The sequence below is a fragment of the Notechis scutatus genome, chromosome 2 (genome assembly GCF_049901735.1).
Source record: "Notechis scutatus isolate UNSWTSFEM ecotype Mainland chromosome 2, rNotScu1.2, whole genome shotgun sequence".
Taxonomy (NCBI): Eukaryota; Metazoa; Chordata; class Lepidosauria; order Squamata; family Elapidae; genus Notechis; species Notechis scutatus.
The window spans coordinates 45966979-45982468 of record NC_142010.1 but is presented as its reverse complement, the minus strand read 5'-3'; the positions used below and the strand labels follow the sequence as shown (position 1 = coordinate 45982468).

The following is a 15490-nucleotide window of genomic DNA, read 5'->3' as shown; positions in this document are numbered from 1 at the left end:
AATTAACCTTGTTTGGCTAACTCCGTTCTTAACAACTGATTGCAACGTTGCTTTATGGCTGGATGAGAAAAGTTTTTGATTTTCTTGTCTTTCCCCCCTCCCTCCCTCCTGCCCGCCCATGAATCCTACATTCTTGCTTCCCAACATCAAAAAAGGAAAACACAAGAGTTATTTGTTAGCAAAGGAGCTGCTATCAAGAGCCGCTTCTTTGTTTTGGGGACTGATGCAGTGATTGCCTTCCAGTTTGGGGGTGGGGACAGCGGCTTAAACTTAATCATACTCACATGACAAACCATAAATAAAGGAAAAACGAATACTGCAAAAAAAGAGAGAGAGGGAGAGAAGAACCTCTCAGAAGTCGGAGCGAGCAGCTTGTCCACAGTTACAGGGAGGGGGAAGGAGAGAGAGAGAGAAGCTGTCAGACTTAGGGGAGGGCGCAGCTTTTCTCAGACGTTTGAGTTTTAACCCCATTGGAGACGCCGGTCCGGTAAGGAGGCAAAAGGCTGTGGATAGCTTGCAACAAAAGGCTCGGGACTTTCCTGTTGGCGTCTCTCAGGGTTCGAGGCGCATTAAATCCTCCGCAGGAAACAGGTTTTCCTCTTTTGCGGCTGCCATATCCCCTCCCCAATTGCACAGCCAAGGAACCTCATGCTCTGTGCAGAGCGACAGCCCAGGAGGCAGGATGGTTCTGCGGGATCGGCGAGGCGCTAACCAGGTACTGTCACCGGATCGCGGCCGTGTTTTCCACCTCTTGGTGGTTTCCCTGGTGCTCCCGGTGCTCGGGCGTGGGCTGAAGGTGCAGCACAAGTTCGTCTCGCCCACCGCTACTAACAACTTCGCCCTGGATGGGTCGGGCGGCAGGATCTACCTGGCGGCGGTCAACCGGCTTTATCAACTCTCGGCTCCCAACCTGACTCTGGAGGTGGAAGAGCAGGTGGGCCCCAAGGAGGACAACCCCTTGTGCCACGCACCCCAACTGCCCCAGGCGTCCTGCGAGCACGCCAAGAAGCCGACCGACAACTACAATAAGCTGTTGCAGCCGGACCCGGAGCAAGGCATCCTGGTGGTCTGCGGCTCGGTCTACCAAGGCTTCTGCCAGCTGCGGAGCATGGACAACATCTCGGTGGTGGCCGTCCCGTTCCCACCTCGGACAGGTGGAGGAGAAGGGGGCGACCAGGTCACGGTCTTCCCCAGCATGCTGAACGTGGCGGCCAACCACGCCAACGCCTCCACCGTCGGCTTGGTGCTCAAGCAATCCGGACAAGACACGAGGCTCTTGGTGGCCGCCACTTACACCGGCTTAGGCAGCCCGTTTTTCCCGCGCAACGCCAGCCTGGAAGATCACCGTTTCGAGAACACGCCCGAGATCGCCATTCGGGCTCTCAACGCCCGCGGGGACCTAGCCCGGCTCTTCACTTTCGACATCAACCCGTCCGACGACAACATCTTCAAGATCAAGCAGGGCGCCAAGGATCGGCACAAGCTCAGCTTCGTCCGCGCCTTCCTCCACCGGGGTAGCCAAGGCGCGACGCCCTCTCGCCCGGAAGGGGGCGCCTCTGGAGGCCGGAGTTCTCAGGCAGGACCGAGGGCCCCCTATTCGTCCCGGGGATCCCAGGTTGCCAAAGCCGGCCGCACACCGGCCGCTTTCCCGCCTTTGCCTCAGGGCACCCCGCTTGGCCGTCCTTCGGCCTCCTATGCTTACTTGGCCCTCAACAGCGAGGCGAATGCGCGCGAAAAGGAGAGCCACTCGCACAGCCTCTTGGCTCGCATCTGCTTGGGGGACCCGGCCGAGGCCACCCCGCTCAATAGCAGCAGCGGCGGCGGCGGCGGTAACGGCGAGACCAAAAAGTTGACCGAGTCTTACATTCAAATGGCGCTGCAATGTAGCCACCCCGGAGCCGGCGGGGTCACGCCGGGAGTCTCCACCGGGGATCTCTTCAACAGGCTGGTCTCCGTCTTTCCCGCTCGCGCCGCCCTGCAGGTGGGTCCCGGCAGTCCACCCTCGCCCCAGCCGGAGGAGCTGCTCTTCGGGGTGTTTGAGAAAGCTGCCTCCCCGGGTGCCGGGCTTGGCGGTCGACAGGCTCCGCAGCCCTCGGCGCTCTGCGTCTTCCGCTTCGCGGAAATCGAGGACGCTATCAGGGTGGCCAGAAACTCGTGTTTCGTGGCGCCGGACGCCGACCTGGTCACTGTGCTGGACAGCGTCGTGCAAGGGACCGGGCCTGCCTGCGAGAAGAGGAAAATCCAGGTAAGGACAGGAAATCCTGCCAGCGATCTGGGGTTGTTTCTCACTAAAGGTAGTGTGGGACAAATGGACCAGCGTGGCTGCTAACTGACATTTATGTTAAGTTGGCTGGGTGTGTGCATCAAGCTAAATAGTGTAAATTGATTGGTTTTGCTTAAGTGAACAAGTTGTTCTGGTTTATAAATTGTGGTCTGTGGGTTTGTATGTTCCAACCCAGTGGTTTAGTCCGTAAATAAATAGATTAGACAAACCATGGCTTAATGAGAATCAAGGCACTTTCTGGAAAGTAGTACTAAGGATAAACCATTTGTGATGAATCTGAAAGTAGGGCTAAGAAATGTTTCCCAAATTTTGGTAAATCCTCCAGTAGTGATGAACTCTTGGAGACTGGAAGATTCTGAACAAATATAGAAGACACTAAGTTGAGTAACGATAGACTAAACCTCCAAGGCAAGTTTCTGGCCTAGTACTGCTGTTTTAGAATCAGAGAATCAGCTCTACCAAGTTTTAGGAAGCTACCCTTTGGATGAGTTATGGGAAAAATTTCCAAAGGAAAAATTGTGTGGCCTTTGATAAAAAAAACAATAACCTAAGAATAAACTGTTAAGTTTATTATTGCATGAACTTTTTGAATCATAGTCTACAAAAGTTTATTTACTAATAAATTTCTTTGACCTTGAGGTGCCACAAGATGCTTTGTTATTTCAGAAAGCTTCTGTGGTTAGCTCCTAAAGCTATATTCAAGACTTACCTGATCATAAGACCAGAACTGAAAAACATACAGAAGAGGGTAGCCAAAGCAATCAAAGTATTGAAACACCTTCCATCTGGAGCAAGCAGTTTAGAGAAAAGATTGGGACCGCAATAGAATTGTGCTTAGTGTGGAAAAATGTTTTCCCTTCTTTTCATTTTTGGTCATGGAAAGCAATACTGGACTAAAAAAGGAGGGTTGTTAAGTAGTAGGTATTTTTTAAGTGGTTGGGTAAGTTCTTGGCACAATACTGTCTGTGATGTTTTAAAGACATTATTATGGACAGTTTTCAGAGAATGAATATGAGAGATAACTCCATGTTCAAAGTAAGCTAGCCATAGTCACATAGTGAGATGGGTGGCATATAAATTAAATAAATAAGTAAATAAATAAATAAATATCGAGTTTCAAAGCTTGAAGGATGACTGGTGCTTTCAGAACCTGTTTGTAAATTACCAGAATGTATCTGATTATATGCTAGTATTCTGTGATGTAAATATTGGAAAGTTTTTGCTCAACTGATATTGATGACTGATGACAGGTGCCCCCAGTCAGTGGTGAGGGGATGCTGCAGTTGTATTTAGCAACATTTGGAGAGCCACGGGTTTCTTATCTTTGTCTTAAGGCCATGTTAAGTATTTACAAAATGCATATTAGATTGTGAAAATATTTACTACAAATATTTTGGAAGTTTTATTTAGCTCATGAAAGCCAGGGTCATGTATTGGTAAAAGTATTAGACTATGATTGGGAAGCTTATAGCTAGACCTGTTAGTATTAGTTCTCATTGTTTCTTATCAACTGCTGATATTTAAGGCTTGCTGCTGCCTGTAATTCAGACAAATATTCAGCTATTGAGTCTTTAACTATAAAGATTACAAAACTGTCTTCCGTGCACTTTGTCTAGTTTTGTTTTAAAGCCAACTGAGTTGGTGACCCCTTACCTTATTTAATGCTAGCAAATACTGTAATACAATTTTGCATTGTTTAATGTTGTATTTCCATTTATCAGTCCTAAATAGCTCTGCATTTAGTTGTAATGGCATTTAATACTAACATTATGAAAGAGAGAGAGAAAGTCTAATTATGCATTGAATAATTTTATATTCATCTGGCATCTTCCCCCAAATCACCTTTGCTCTCAGTTAAAAATCTCCAAATATTTCTTCCTTACAGGGACATGTTTTAGCTCCACAATATATTTTTACAGCCATAGATTTATAGAATGGCACCACAGATATGCAGAATTATAATTCTCTCTGTGGAGTTCATTTTCTTTCTTTTGCAGAAGTTACTTTGGATTGAAATTTTCATTGATATTTTATTCATTATTATCCATTATTCCATGATTGTTGCTGCCAGTCACTGCACACCAGGCCCCATTAATGTTAAGTTTACTGCACCAACACAATCACTTTGCACATTGAATTATATTTGCAATTTTAAGACTCCTTCAGCCAGGAGAGACTATTGTGGAACTCATTCAATCCTTTTTCATTTTACATCCTGAATGTATAATTGTCCTTATTGTGGTGCTTTTTGGGACAACCATGACCTGGATGACTGAGAATCTCCATAGATAACTATCTTATTGTATTTACCTAAATTATCATTTATATTTTTAAAATTTCCAAAATCTACCTTGTATATCTCTTCAAGGTGAACTTGTCCATTTAATTGTATTGTTCTTAGCAAGTTACCAATTGATGACTACACCTGTTCTCTTAATGTAGAGTTTTGTCAGCAGCTTTTGATGGTGGGGTTTATTAAAGGCTTTTTGAAAGTTGTGATTGACTGATTTGATTGTGAGCCATCAAACTGTGGTCAACTCTTAGTGACCACATCAATTATTTTCCATGATAATGTATCCCTAACCTGATTTTTCAGGGCTTCAAACAGCCAAATGGTAATAGTACTGGTTTAAACAAAGGTCATAAATAAATTAAAATCTATGCTAAGCTGATGAATTTAAAAACTACACCTATATATAAATGATTTGAGAGAAATGCCAAAAGAATCATCATACTTCTCCAAAAGGTTTAGGCTGCTGTATTTGTTTAATGATACAGACCAAAAAGTTGGAATGTTTTTCAGTAGCTGTCTGAGCAAAAACTGTGGCAGTTTAGGGAACGTATTATGGGAGGCAATTAGGAACCTAAATTTTGGGGTATCAGAGCCCTGTTCCCTTTTAGGGTTTTACATAAAACACCAAAAAGATCAGAAAAGATAGCAGATAAACATTCTCTAGGACATTCCTCCTCATCACAAAGACACAGCCAAAGGTTGGTAAGCTATCAAGCACAGCAGCACAATTCTCTGCTGCAGTCTTAGTTATGTCAATGCCCTTTTGACAAGGGAGGGATCTGTTTTGCTTGCTTTTCATCACAGCATACAGCTGAGTAATAATATTATCCATACACAAATCAAATTAGATGTCTGCAGTATGTATCCTGAATTTATTTACATGTCTTGCTGTAAAATGATGCGGTATGAGGAAAGGGTTTAATAAACAGTTTGAAACTGACACCCTTAATTCTGAGGCCATGAACACTTTTCATGGGCCTATCCTTCATCTGCTATAAAAGATAGAATTTCTGGAGAAGATCACAATCTAAGCTGTAAATTATCCATACTTATAGCAGCACTTGGTTTGGCAGAAAAGTTCGAGCATATAGTATCTGTTAGAATAATGCTGCTGGTATACTTGTTGACAAATTTTAAAAAGTGTACAAGGTTAATGACATAGGATTTGCCCGTTAGCTCCTATTTAGCAGAATTGGTCTTAGTAGAAAGCTACTAGATCTGGGTTGAGAACCACTAGTTGGTATGAAAGAGAGATAGAAAAGTCTAGTTGACAATAGAATAGAATAGAGTAGAGTAGAGTAGAGTAGAGTAGAGTAGAATAGAATAGAATAGAATAGAATAGAATAGAATAAAATAACAAAGTTGGAAGGCACCTTGAGGTCTTCTAGTCCAACCCCCTGCTCAGGCAGGAAACCCTATAGCATTTCGGGTTATCCAATCTCTTCTTAAAAACTTCCAGTGTTGAAGAATTCACAACTTCTGGAGGCAAGTTGTTCCACTGGTTAATTGTTCTCACTGTCAGGAAATTTCTCCTTAGTTCTAAGTTGCTTCTCTCCTTGATCAGTTTCCACCCACTGCTTCTTGACCTGCCCTCAGGTGGGTCTAATGGTCACCAAGATTTTTGCGGTCTAGATTTGGTAATCCTGTCCTTGGTTTATGATTCTGTAATACCATAATGTTTTCTATCATTTTACCTGGAGGTTAATTGACCTGTACAGGTAGTCCTTGATGTACCACAGTTCATTTGGTGACCATTTGAACTTACAGTGGCATTGAAAAAGTGACTTATGACAATTTTTCACACTTATGACCATTGCAGCATTCCCATGGTCAAAATTCAGACGCTTTGGCAACTGACTCATGTTTATGGGGGTTGCAGTCTCCCAGGATCACGTGATCACCTTTTGTGACCTTCTGACAAGCAAAGTCAATGGGGAAGCCAAATTCACTTAACAACTTACTAACCTAACAATAGCAGTGATTCATTTAACAACTGTGGCACAAAAGGTTGTAAAATGGGGCTAAATTCACTTAACAGCTGTCCCGTTTAGCAACAGAAATTGTTGGCTCCATTGTGGTTGTAAGTCAAAGGTTACCTGTAATATACTGCAGTAGCCTGTGATCCCTTTCTATGTGTATCATATACTGTAAATATGATGTGGACAGCTACAGCATTCTCCGGTACTTTCCTTATTAGCAGAGACTAAAACGTACATCTGCTTCATATTTGGGCACATGGTAAATATTTAGTAACTTTGCCTAATGCAATAAACAGAGTATTTTTTTAGAAAAATGGGACAAACATAGTAGCATGCATAACTTTTCCTTACCAATTGATATTCATACAACATTCAGTGACCCTGGATATAGTGTGAAATTCAGATAAACTTATTTTCAATTTATTATGGAGCAAAATATACAGCATTGGGGGTTATTTTTTGCACATACTTGCAAAAAAAAATTGTTCCTTGCCTTTTATTAGGACTCTCTTTTTCTCCATGTTCTTTGTCCCAAGGGAACTAGTTGTGACTCAGAGTTATGTCTCCCCCTTCCTCATTTTTGGTTAGTCCTTATTTCACTAAAGACGCTGAAGAAAGACAGCTCTGGGAACATGTGTTCCCTTACAGATATTTCCTTTCCACATCCTCAGCCTGCACATTCCTGCAATGGACAGCAGTGGATGTGTAAAATTCAGAAAGAAGGGACATAGGCTGCCTTGTTTTATTGCTTTCGGGGTGAAAGTTTACTAGTACTATAATTTGTTACCAAACTTACATAAATGGTAATGACAATTGCATGTATCTATTCCCATTTTAAAAAGCTAAAAGTCAAGTCATAATAAGGTTATTTTGTTTTCTTCTCTTCTGGGAAAGATGCAGAGCATTTTTCTTCCTTCTGGGAAAGATGCAGAGCACATATTTATCAGGGATCTTAAAACATCTGCTTGATTTCACAGCCAAGATAGACCAAGAACGCTTGGTGCCTGTTAAGAGTATCAAAAAGGTTTTCTGTGTTACCAAAATACATTTGGCATGGTGGCTTTGATGTTATGGCCTTGTTGCAATAATTCATAGATCAACTTTAATAGGATCCATGATTTTAAGCAGCCAGAATCAAAACATTTTGATAACAGAATGTTGCATCAGTTAGTTCCTTAAGACCGAACAGATTAAATATTGCTCTTCTTTGCAATCATATAACCTACTGTAACAATTTTTAAGTGGATATTTGGTTTTTAAAGTGGTTGAACTGTTTACTGCTAGAACCAAACATCCAATTGTTTGTAGAGTTTAACTTTTGAAATGAGCTGAAAGTGAAGACAAAGATTTAATGAAAGTTTACATTTTTGTTGTCTGATTTCTAATTATGAATCTATAGTTGTCACTTCTGTAATAGATATATTAATATATAAGCAGTGCTTTCATTTTAAATATATTTCATTAGGACATGCTCATGTAGAATTGAAGGCAAAGGTCAGAGCAAAGAGTTTTTGGAATCAAGAAGATCATATGTCTATAATCTGCTTGTGTGGCTCCCCCCCCACCCCACAAATGTCCTATATCAATATATGCATATATCGATCAATATGAAGTGAGGTATCTGGAAAAATTCTAGAGCAAATCATAAACTTAACCTGTAAACACTGGGAACTGGTATAGCTAGAAGACAGTGTTTAACTAGTGATAACAATAGCAGTTAGACTTATATACCACTTCACAATGCTTTATAGCCCTCTCTAAGTGGTTTTACAAAGTCAGCATATTGCCCCCAACAATTTGTGCCCTCATTTTACCCACCTCGGAAGGATGAAAGGCTGAGTCAACCTTGAGCCTGGTGAGATTTGAACTGCCAAATTGCAGGCAGCCCGTAGTCAGCAGAAGTAGCCTGCAGTACTGCACTCTAACCACTGCGACTGTATCACCAGGGCTCCTTTTCACACTTTTGGGATTAATTTAAAGTATCTCCGACAGTTAGCTATCCAACTTCTACTCAAATACATCAAGTGAAGAGGATCCTACTGCCTTTCTGAGTAATATTTAACAGTTCTTACTTTTGGGGGGTTGAGAACCCTTCCTTTCAGTTTGAATCTCCCTTTCTGTAACTTTAAAAAAATTATTCTTGTACTCTGGGGTGACAAAATAGGTTTAAATCTTCTTCTGAGTGACCTCCTTTTAGCTACTTGAAGAATGCTATCATATCCCCTTTGGGCTTTTCTTCTGAAAGCTAAATATATTCTACTTCTTCAACCTCTCTTCACAGAGCTTAGTTCTAATCCCCTGATCATCCTCAAAGTCCTGTTTGAAATATTCTCATTTTTCTGAATTCTTCTTAAAATATGGTATTAGAGCTGGACATAATACTTGGTACAGACTGCCCAATACAGTATAGGATAGAATAGTTACATCTGTTAATATGGCCTTAAATTTTGTCTTTTTTTCAACCATATTATAATGCTTGTTCATATTCAATTTGTATTCACCTGTCATTTCCACAAATTGTGTTTTCATGGCCAATCTATGCAGTCCAAAACTGAATCTTATGGGACCCTACTTGGCAGATAACTCTAGTTTGATGAAGAACCATTGATAACCTGACTTTGAATATGAGGCCAAACCATCCACTTACTGTTATTCCATCTAGCTCATATTTAATTAGATTGCTCAGAATATCATTGAGTACTTTATCAAATTATTGCTAAAATCAGGATACATTATTCTGTATTACTGAATGTACATACAATATTCTTAAGAGAAAATTATCTGATCAAAAACCTGAAATTAGGATATCTAAAGTTATAGATTTTGTGAAAGATTGTTTCTTGGAGTTTTCATTTTCTGTAGTATTTGTACCTTGCTTCTCTTTGAAGTCATGCACAATAGTTTATATTTTGCCTCTCTTTTATCCTTATATCAGCCAGAAAGATTAGGCTACATTAAAAGCAGTAAGACTGTTAATCAGTATATTGGTCAGAACAGTGCAAAAGTCAGATAAGGTTATGTGTGGTTTGTTCAAACAGAAATTTTTCCAGAAGCCACAGGTTGGTGCGTATGATGTAAAGTAGAGTCTGCAATTCCATTGAATTGGAGATGGTGGTAAAGATCTATAGAGAACAGCTTGTTTAAGTTAACTTACTGAGTTAATGGCAAATACTTGATTCAGACTTCTTGATCTGAAATTCAGTGAGTCATCATACTACACTTGCTTTGCTTATGTGATATTAGAACATGTAATGTTCCCCTTGATGTTTTTTTGAAAGAATCAAAAGCAGTTTGTTGGGGGATGTAATTTTTACCGGCCGAAGAGACTCTTAGTTTTTGAAGTCACTTTTTACTAGTCTCTCTCAAACTACTTTTCTCCATTTGTAAGAAAAACAATGCAGGTCTCTCTATCCTTTCCCTGGAGTCTGGAAGCACAGCTTTGAAGGATCATTTTTTTAGCTGAAGGAGGAAAAGGATAAAGTCAGTCTTCTGTGTTATTTCATTAATGAAACTAGCAGTTTTCTACAACTGATATTTTTAACAGTGGAAACGTTTGTAGTTTATATATAGAAAAAGCCCTATGAAAATACAAGCCCCCAAATTGCTATATTTATGTAAGTGTTGTAGGCTTTCTGTGATGTTATTAAATATATAGACCACGTCTTCTAGTAAAATTTGTAGCCTTAAAACTACTTTCTGAAGTGACTAATTTAAAAATAGATTGCATGGATATTAATGGGTTATATTTCCATGTGTGTTGGTAGGCAATAGAAGTTACTTCGATGTCTTTGAAAACAACACTCATAAAATCAAATGTAAAAACAGAATGATGTATCTCGGCTAGTTGTCATATCAGTTAATATTGTTTTACCAATATAACATCTCATATTGTATTTTGCGCCTACCAGAATTATATTAATAGATATTCTATAAGGTTAGCATAATAGGCTTCTGCTACAACAGGTAAAAAACTAAATGGGATATGGTACCTTTTGATTAGCAATTATTTTTATCATGTCTTTTACAAGGTTTCTATATCTAGAGTTTAAAAATTCCAGATTTCTGTGATAGAGTTTAACAAAACGTTCAAATATTTAGCTGTTCACTGCCTTCCAAGAAAATGGTTCACCACTGCAATGATATTTAAGCAGTAAAAACAGCATAACATACTGTACATCTCAAAGTTCCTTCAAATCTATTACATCTCCAGTGCGGAATGATGAGAGCCATTTTTAAAAAATCATTTCAGGTCTGATAGATCCTAAAGAGGTTTGGTTTTAGCTTTACTAAACATTTTAGGTCATACAAGCATATTGAACATTCTTTAAAGTCTGATTCCACTGGTTGAGCAATATAGCATACTGCACTCCAGTTATGTATTAGAACCAGTTTGGTTCCATGTGGTTAAGACAACAGTTAAAACTGGAAGATTGTACGTGCTGATTCCTGCCTTAGGCATAAAGCCAGTTGCGTGACCTTGGGCCAGTCATTCTCTCTCAGTCCTAGGAAGGAGGGAATGACAAATCACTTCGGAAAAACCTTGCCAAGAAAACTGCAAAGACTTGCCCAGGCAGCCACTAGAAGCCAATACTGATTCAAAGACACATATACACAAACAATTCTCTGTTACAGTTTTTTTTAATACTGAATATGTGCTGTTTTCAACTCCTACCGTGTTTCTCTAACAATACGCCACCCCCAATAAGAAGACCCAGCATGTTTTCTAGGCATAAAATGAAATTAAGCCCCTCCCCCCAAATTTAGGCCTAGTTTAAAACATGTGAAATTGGGGGGGGGAAGGCGGGGGGAACTTGCCATTAGGAGTGCCCTGCGGGCAGCTACGCCTCACCATCAGCCGCTCCTAACAGCCAATCATGGTGGAGCATGGAGGGCTCCCTTATCCCTCCCTTACCCGGGTCAGCAGGCGGGCAGCGTCGGCGTGGATATCTGGCAGCGTTTCAGCTGCTTCTCAGGTCTCCGTAGCTTCCATGGTTCCCACCGGTGCTGGTGCCTCTCTCGCCAGCGCCATCTCCAACAACAGCGTCTGAGTCACTCCCGCTTTCCCCCTGTCCCTGTAACAACAGGAAAAAAAAGATTTTGAGGTATCTGGGAGCGCTGTGCGCTGCATTTTGGTTTAATCCCGAGTGGCTGGGTGGGCATGAGAAGAGACGAGCGAGCATCTCTGCTGCTGCTATCCTTGGTGCTCCAGCCTCGGGCTCTGCAAGTTTGCAAAAGTCCCAGTGCGCAGCCCGTTCCTGCATTCCAAGCGCCCAGGTCTAGCTGCAGCTGACACCAGCGCCGTCTCCAATAACAGTGGCAGCAGCGGCGGGAACCGTGGAAGCATTTCAGCCGCTTCTCAAGTGGGGGAGCTGCCTCCGTAACTTCCACGGTTCCCGCCGCTGCTGCCGCTGTTATTGGAGACAGCGCTGGTGAGAGAGGGACAGCTGCAGCTCGGCCTGGGTGCTTGGAATGCAGGAACGGGCTGCGCATCGGGACTATTACAAAGTTTTAAAATGGTTTTAAAATGGTTCCCTTAACAGTTGATTAATTATGAGCCATAATTAATATTACCAACCATTTTAAAATAACTCTTACTCCAAAGAGTTGTTTTGTGATGAGAAGAAAAATCACATGTAAATATTTTGTTTCCCAGTAAAATTAAACTAATATCTGCTAAAAATTGTCAAAAAATTGCTTAAAAAAGAATGACTCCAAAGATTGCTTCAATTATTGCACAATTGGTCTCATCCTGCACATCAACAAGGTTCTGCTTAAAATTATACAATGTCTAGTACCAACTATCAAAAAGGAATTACTAGACATCCAAGCTGGCTTCCGAAAATATCATAGCATTCGTGACCATCTTGCAAATCTGCACTGGAGCATGGAAAAATCTGGTGAAAATTAAAAGACCATTTACATGTGCTTCATTGGCTACAAGTAAGTATTCAATTAGGTTGAGCATGAAAAGCTATGGGGAGCCCTACAAGACCTGGGGGTACAGCACATCTGGTCAAGTTGGTATAAGCACTGTACACAAATCAGGAAGCCACTGTGTGAACACCATATGGAGACACTGGTTGGTTTAAGACAGAGAAAAGAATGCATCATGGTTGCATTCTCTCCCCTTTCTTATTCAACCTGTATGCCAAAATGATCATGAGAAATCTAGAACTTGAAGAATTAAAAAATGGAGTAAAGATTGGTGGAAGTAACATCAACAATTTTCAAAATGTTGATGATATAAACCTCCTCTCAGAAACCAAAGAAGGCCTGAACATATGATCAAGAAAATCAAAGAAGAAAGTTAGAATTTTGGTCTCTTTTTGAACATCAGAAAGATCAAGCTCATAGCCACTGCAAAGAAGGGAAACATCAAAATAGAAACTGATCAAGAGATAGAATGTGTGGAAAAATTCACTTTCCTAGGATCGCAGATAGCTCAAAGCGGTGAATTCAGCACAGAAATTGGATTGCACTGTGTCATACGGTAATGATGAACATGAGCCGAATATGAAAAAGTAAGTACATCAGCCTGGCTACCAAATACAGGTTAGTTTACTATATTGTGTTCCCTGCCTATGGTTGTGAAAGTTGGACCTTAAAAAAAGCAAGACAGGAAGATGGATTTGCTTGAACTGGAAAAGGCTCATGCATATTCCTTGGACAGCAAAGGTGACTTACAATCTAGTACTGGAGCACATAACACCAGACATGTCACTAGAAGACAAGATCACAAAACTGCATTTGACTTATTTTGGCCATGTCACATGTGGGAATTCAAAGCAATTATGTTTGGAAGAGTTAGCAGTAACTAGGCCATCAAAGAACACAGTGGCTGGACACCATCAAAGCTGACACCAGTGGCTGGATACCATCAAAACTGACGCTAGAAAAACTCAAAGAAATAGTGCAAGATTAGAAGATGTGGAGAGATCTGGCCCATAGAATCACCAAGAGTCGGATACAGCCAAATGGATAACATTATAATCATCAAACCAATATCAGCCAACATTGGACAACAAGTTAAAACCACCAACATGAGAAATGCATAATTTTAACAGAAAACAATTGAGTATTTTGCTCCTTCAAAAAAAATTAACTATTAACGTATCAGTCTGTTTAAATTATTTAAGTAGAAGCAACATATGCATTCCTCTCAAAATATGTCTTGATGCAAAATTCATTGAGATATTTAACACCCACCAACTTATTAATTTGTCAGAATATTTACCATGCAGCTGTACTGTTTATACAAACTGAAATGAAGCTTATTGATAATCATTAAAAATACTCTTGAAATATATAATGACATATATTCAAATTCCGATAAACAAATTCCTTTAATTTTATGATTTTTGTCTTGGTAGACATGCTAGGACTTCCAATATTACATTAAAAATTACATGAGATAAAGAACATCCTTGATGAATTCTGTTTCATTTTAATTACTAATGAAATAACGCCATTAATAATTTCCTTACATGAGGAAAAGGATTAAGATACTAAATTATAATACATGAAATAAATTATATAAGAAATCTTAATTTGTGCAACCTTTGAACCAAAGACATGATTTAAACCATATCAAAAGCTTTTTCTATATCCATTGAAGCTAACATTATAGATTCATGTGTATCAGCATAAAAGGCTATTATATTAACCAGAAACCTTGAAACCTTTTCTTTTTTTCTTTTAAAATTATAACATCAAAATTTAACAGGGATATTGGGCACTAACTTATTAACTGAAGAGGATCTTTGCATCTTCAAAGTTACAATGATAAAAGTTTCAAAGTATGAAACTGGCAGGTCTTTGTTTTACAAATGTCTTATGAATTATTTAAAGAAGTATAACAACTATTTTCTCCTTAGTCTTTTTTACCATTGCATAATTAATTTATCTGGTTTAGAGACCTTTTCAAATTTTATCATATCAGTAATACAGATTCCTTGAGATATTACAGATGCAACCATTACTCCTGACTATACATCAGAAAGTTCTGGAGAAATCCATTTATTTATTTGCAGTGAAAGATCAATATTTTTAAAAATGTATACATAGTAATAAAATGATTTAAAACACATGGAAACAAACAAGTTATAGCCAATGTATGCATCCAAATAATATAATTCAATTGTCATTTTAGCACTGTAAAAGTAACTAGCCAATCCAGGCTTTGGGCATGATTAAGCCCATTGACTTCTAATTGCAATTACCATGGAGCAGAACCTTGTCACATTTTTGTCAAAATTTCCTCTTTTAAGAACTGCACAATCTTGGCCTTGGTTCAGACCCTAACATCTATCAAGAATGGATGAAGTCATTTTGGTCATGTTCTTGACACAGTGGGAAATCCTGAAAGATTTACATATATACATTTAAAAAAAAAAAAAAATCTCTGACACATGTGTAAAATATAATTTTTATAAAATTCACCAAGCTGAACATAAATTATTTTATAATTAGTGTGATTTGTCCCTAAGGAATTTATGAAAGATATTGTTTTATTTTGTTTCAAATAATTCTTCGGATATGCTGACCAGAGTTACTTTGTATGGAAGATGGGGGCATAAAAAAATTAATAAATAATAATAAAATAATAATAATTGTGCAGGAGGCAAGCGACCCAATTGTTGTATAGTGATCTTCTTTGTTTTCCTTGTCTTTTCTTATTGGAAACAAAAAGGTCTACTCAGTATAAGAATTAATTTTAAAGCTGTAATGCTGGGTTTTGATAGCTGTGCTGACTTTGAGCAAAGTACAAAATCAGTAATCCATGCAAATAATATCAGATCATAGTATAGATTCTAGGGAGTGGGGTATTTTTTGAGAAGAGATTTGAAATTTATAATTGGGGCTTTAAAAATGCTGCTTTTTCATGTTCTGATTAAACAATTCAATTTGTGAAATTCTTTGAAAATTTTGTGTTGA

At 39.5% G+C, this 15490-nt stretch overlaps 1 protein-coding gene across 2 annotated transcripts in view; it reads left to right on the top strand.

Moving 5' to 3' along the window:
• The first annotated feature begins 553 nt into the window (after positions 1 to 553).
• PLXND1 (plexin D1) overlaps positions 554 to 15490 on the top strand; it is a 180526-nt gene continuing 165589 nt past the window's right edge. The window contains exon 1 of one of the 2 annotated variants that reach the window (XM_026678521.2): positions 554 to 2245. In XM_026678521.2, the coding sequence (XP_026534306.2) occupies positions 683 to 2245 (1563 nt within the window). In that variant the 5' untranslated portion in view covers positions 554 to 682. The remainder of the gene's footprint in view (positions 2246 to 15490) is intronic. The other variant, XM_026678519.2, reaches the window with a different exon arrangement.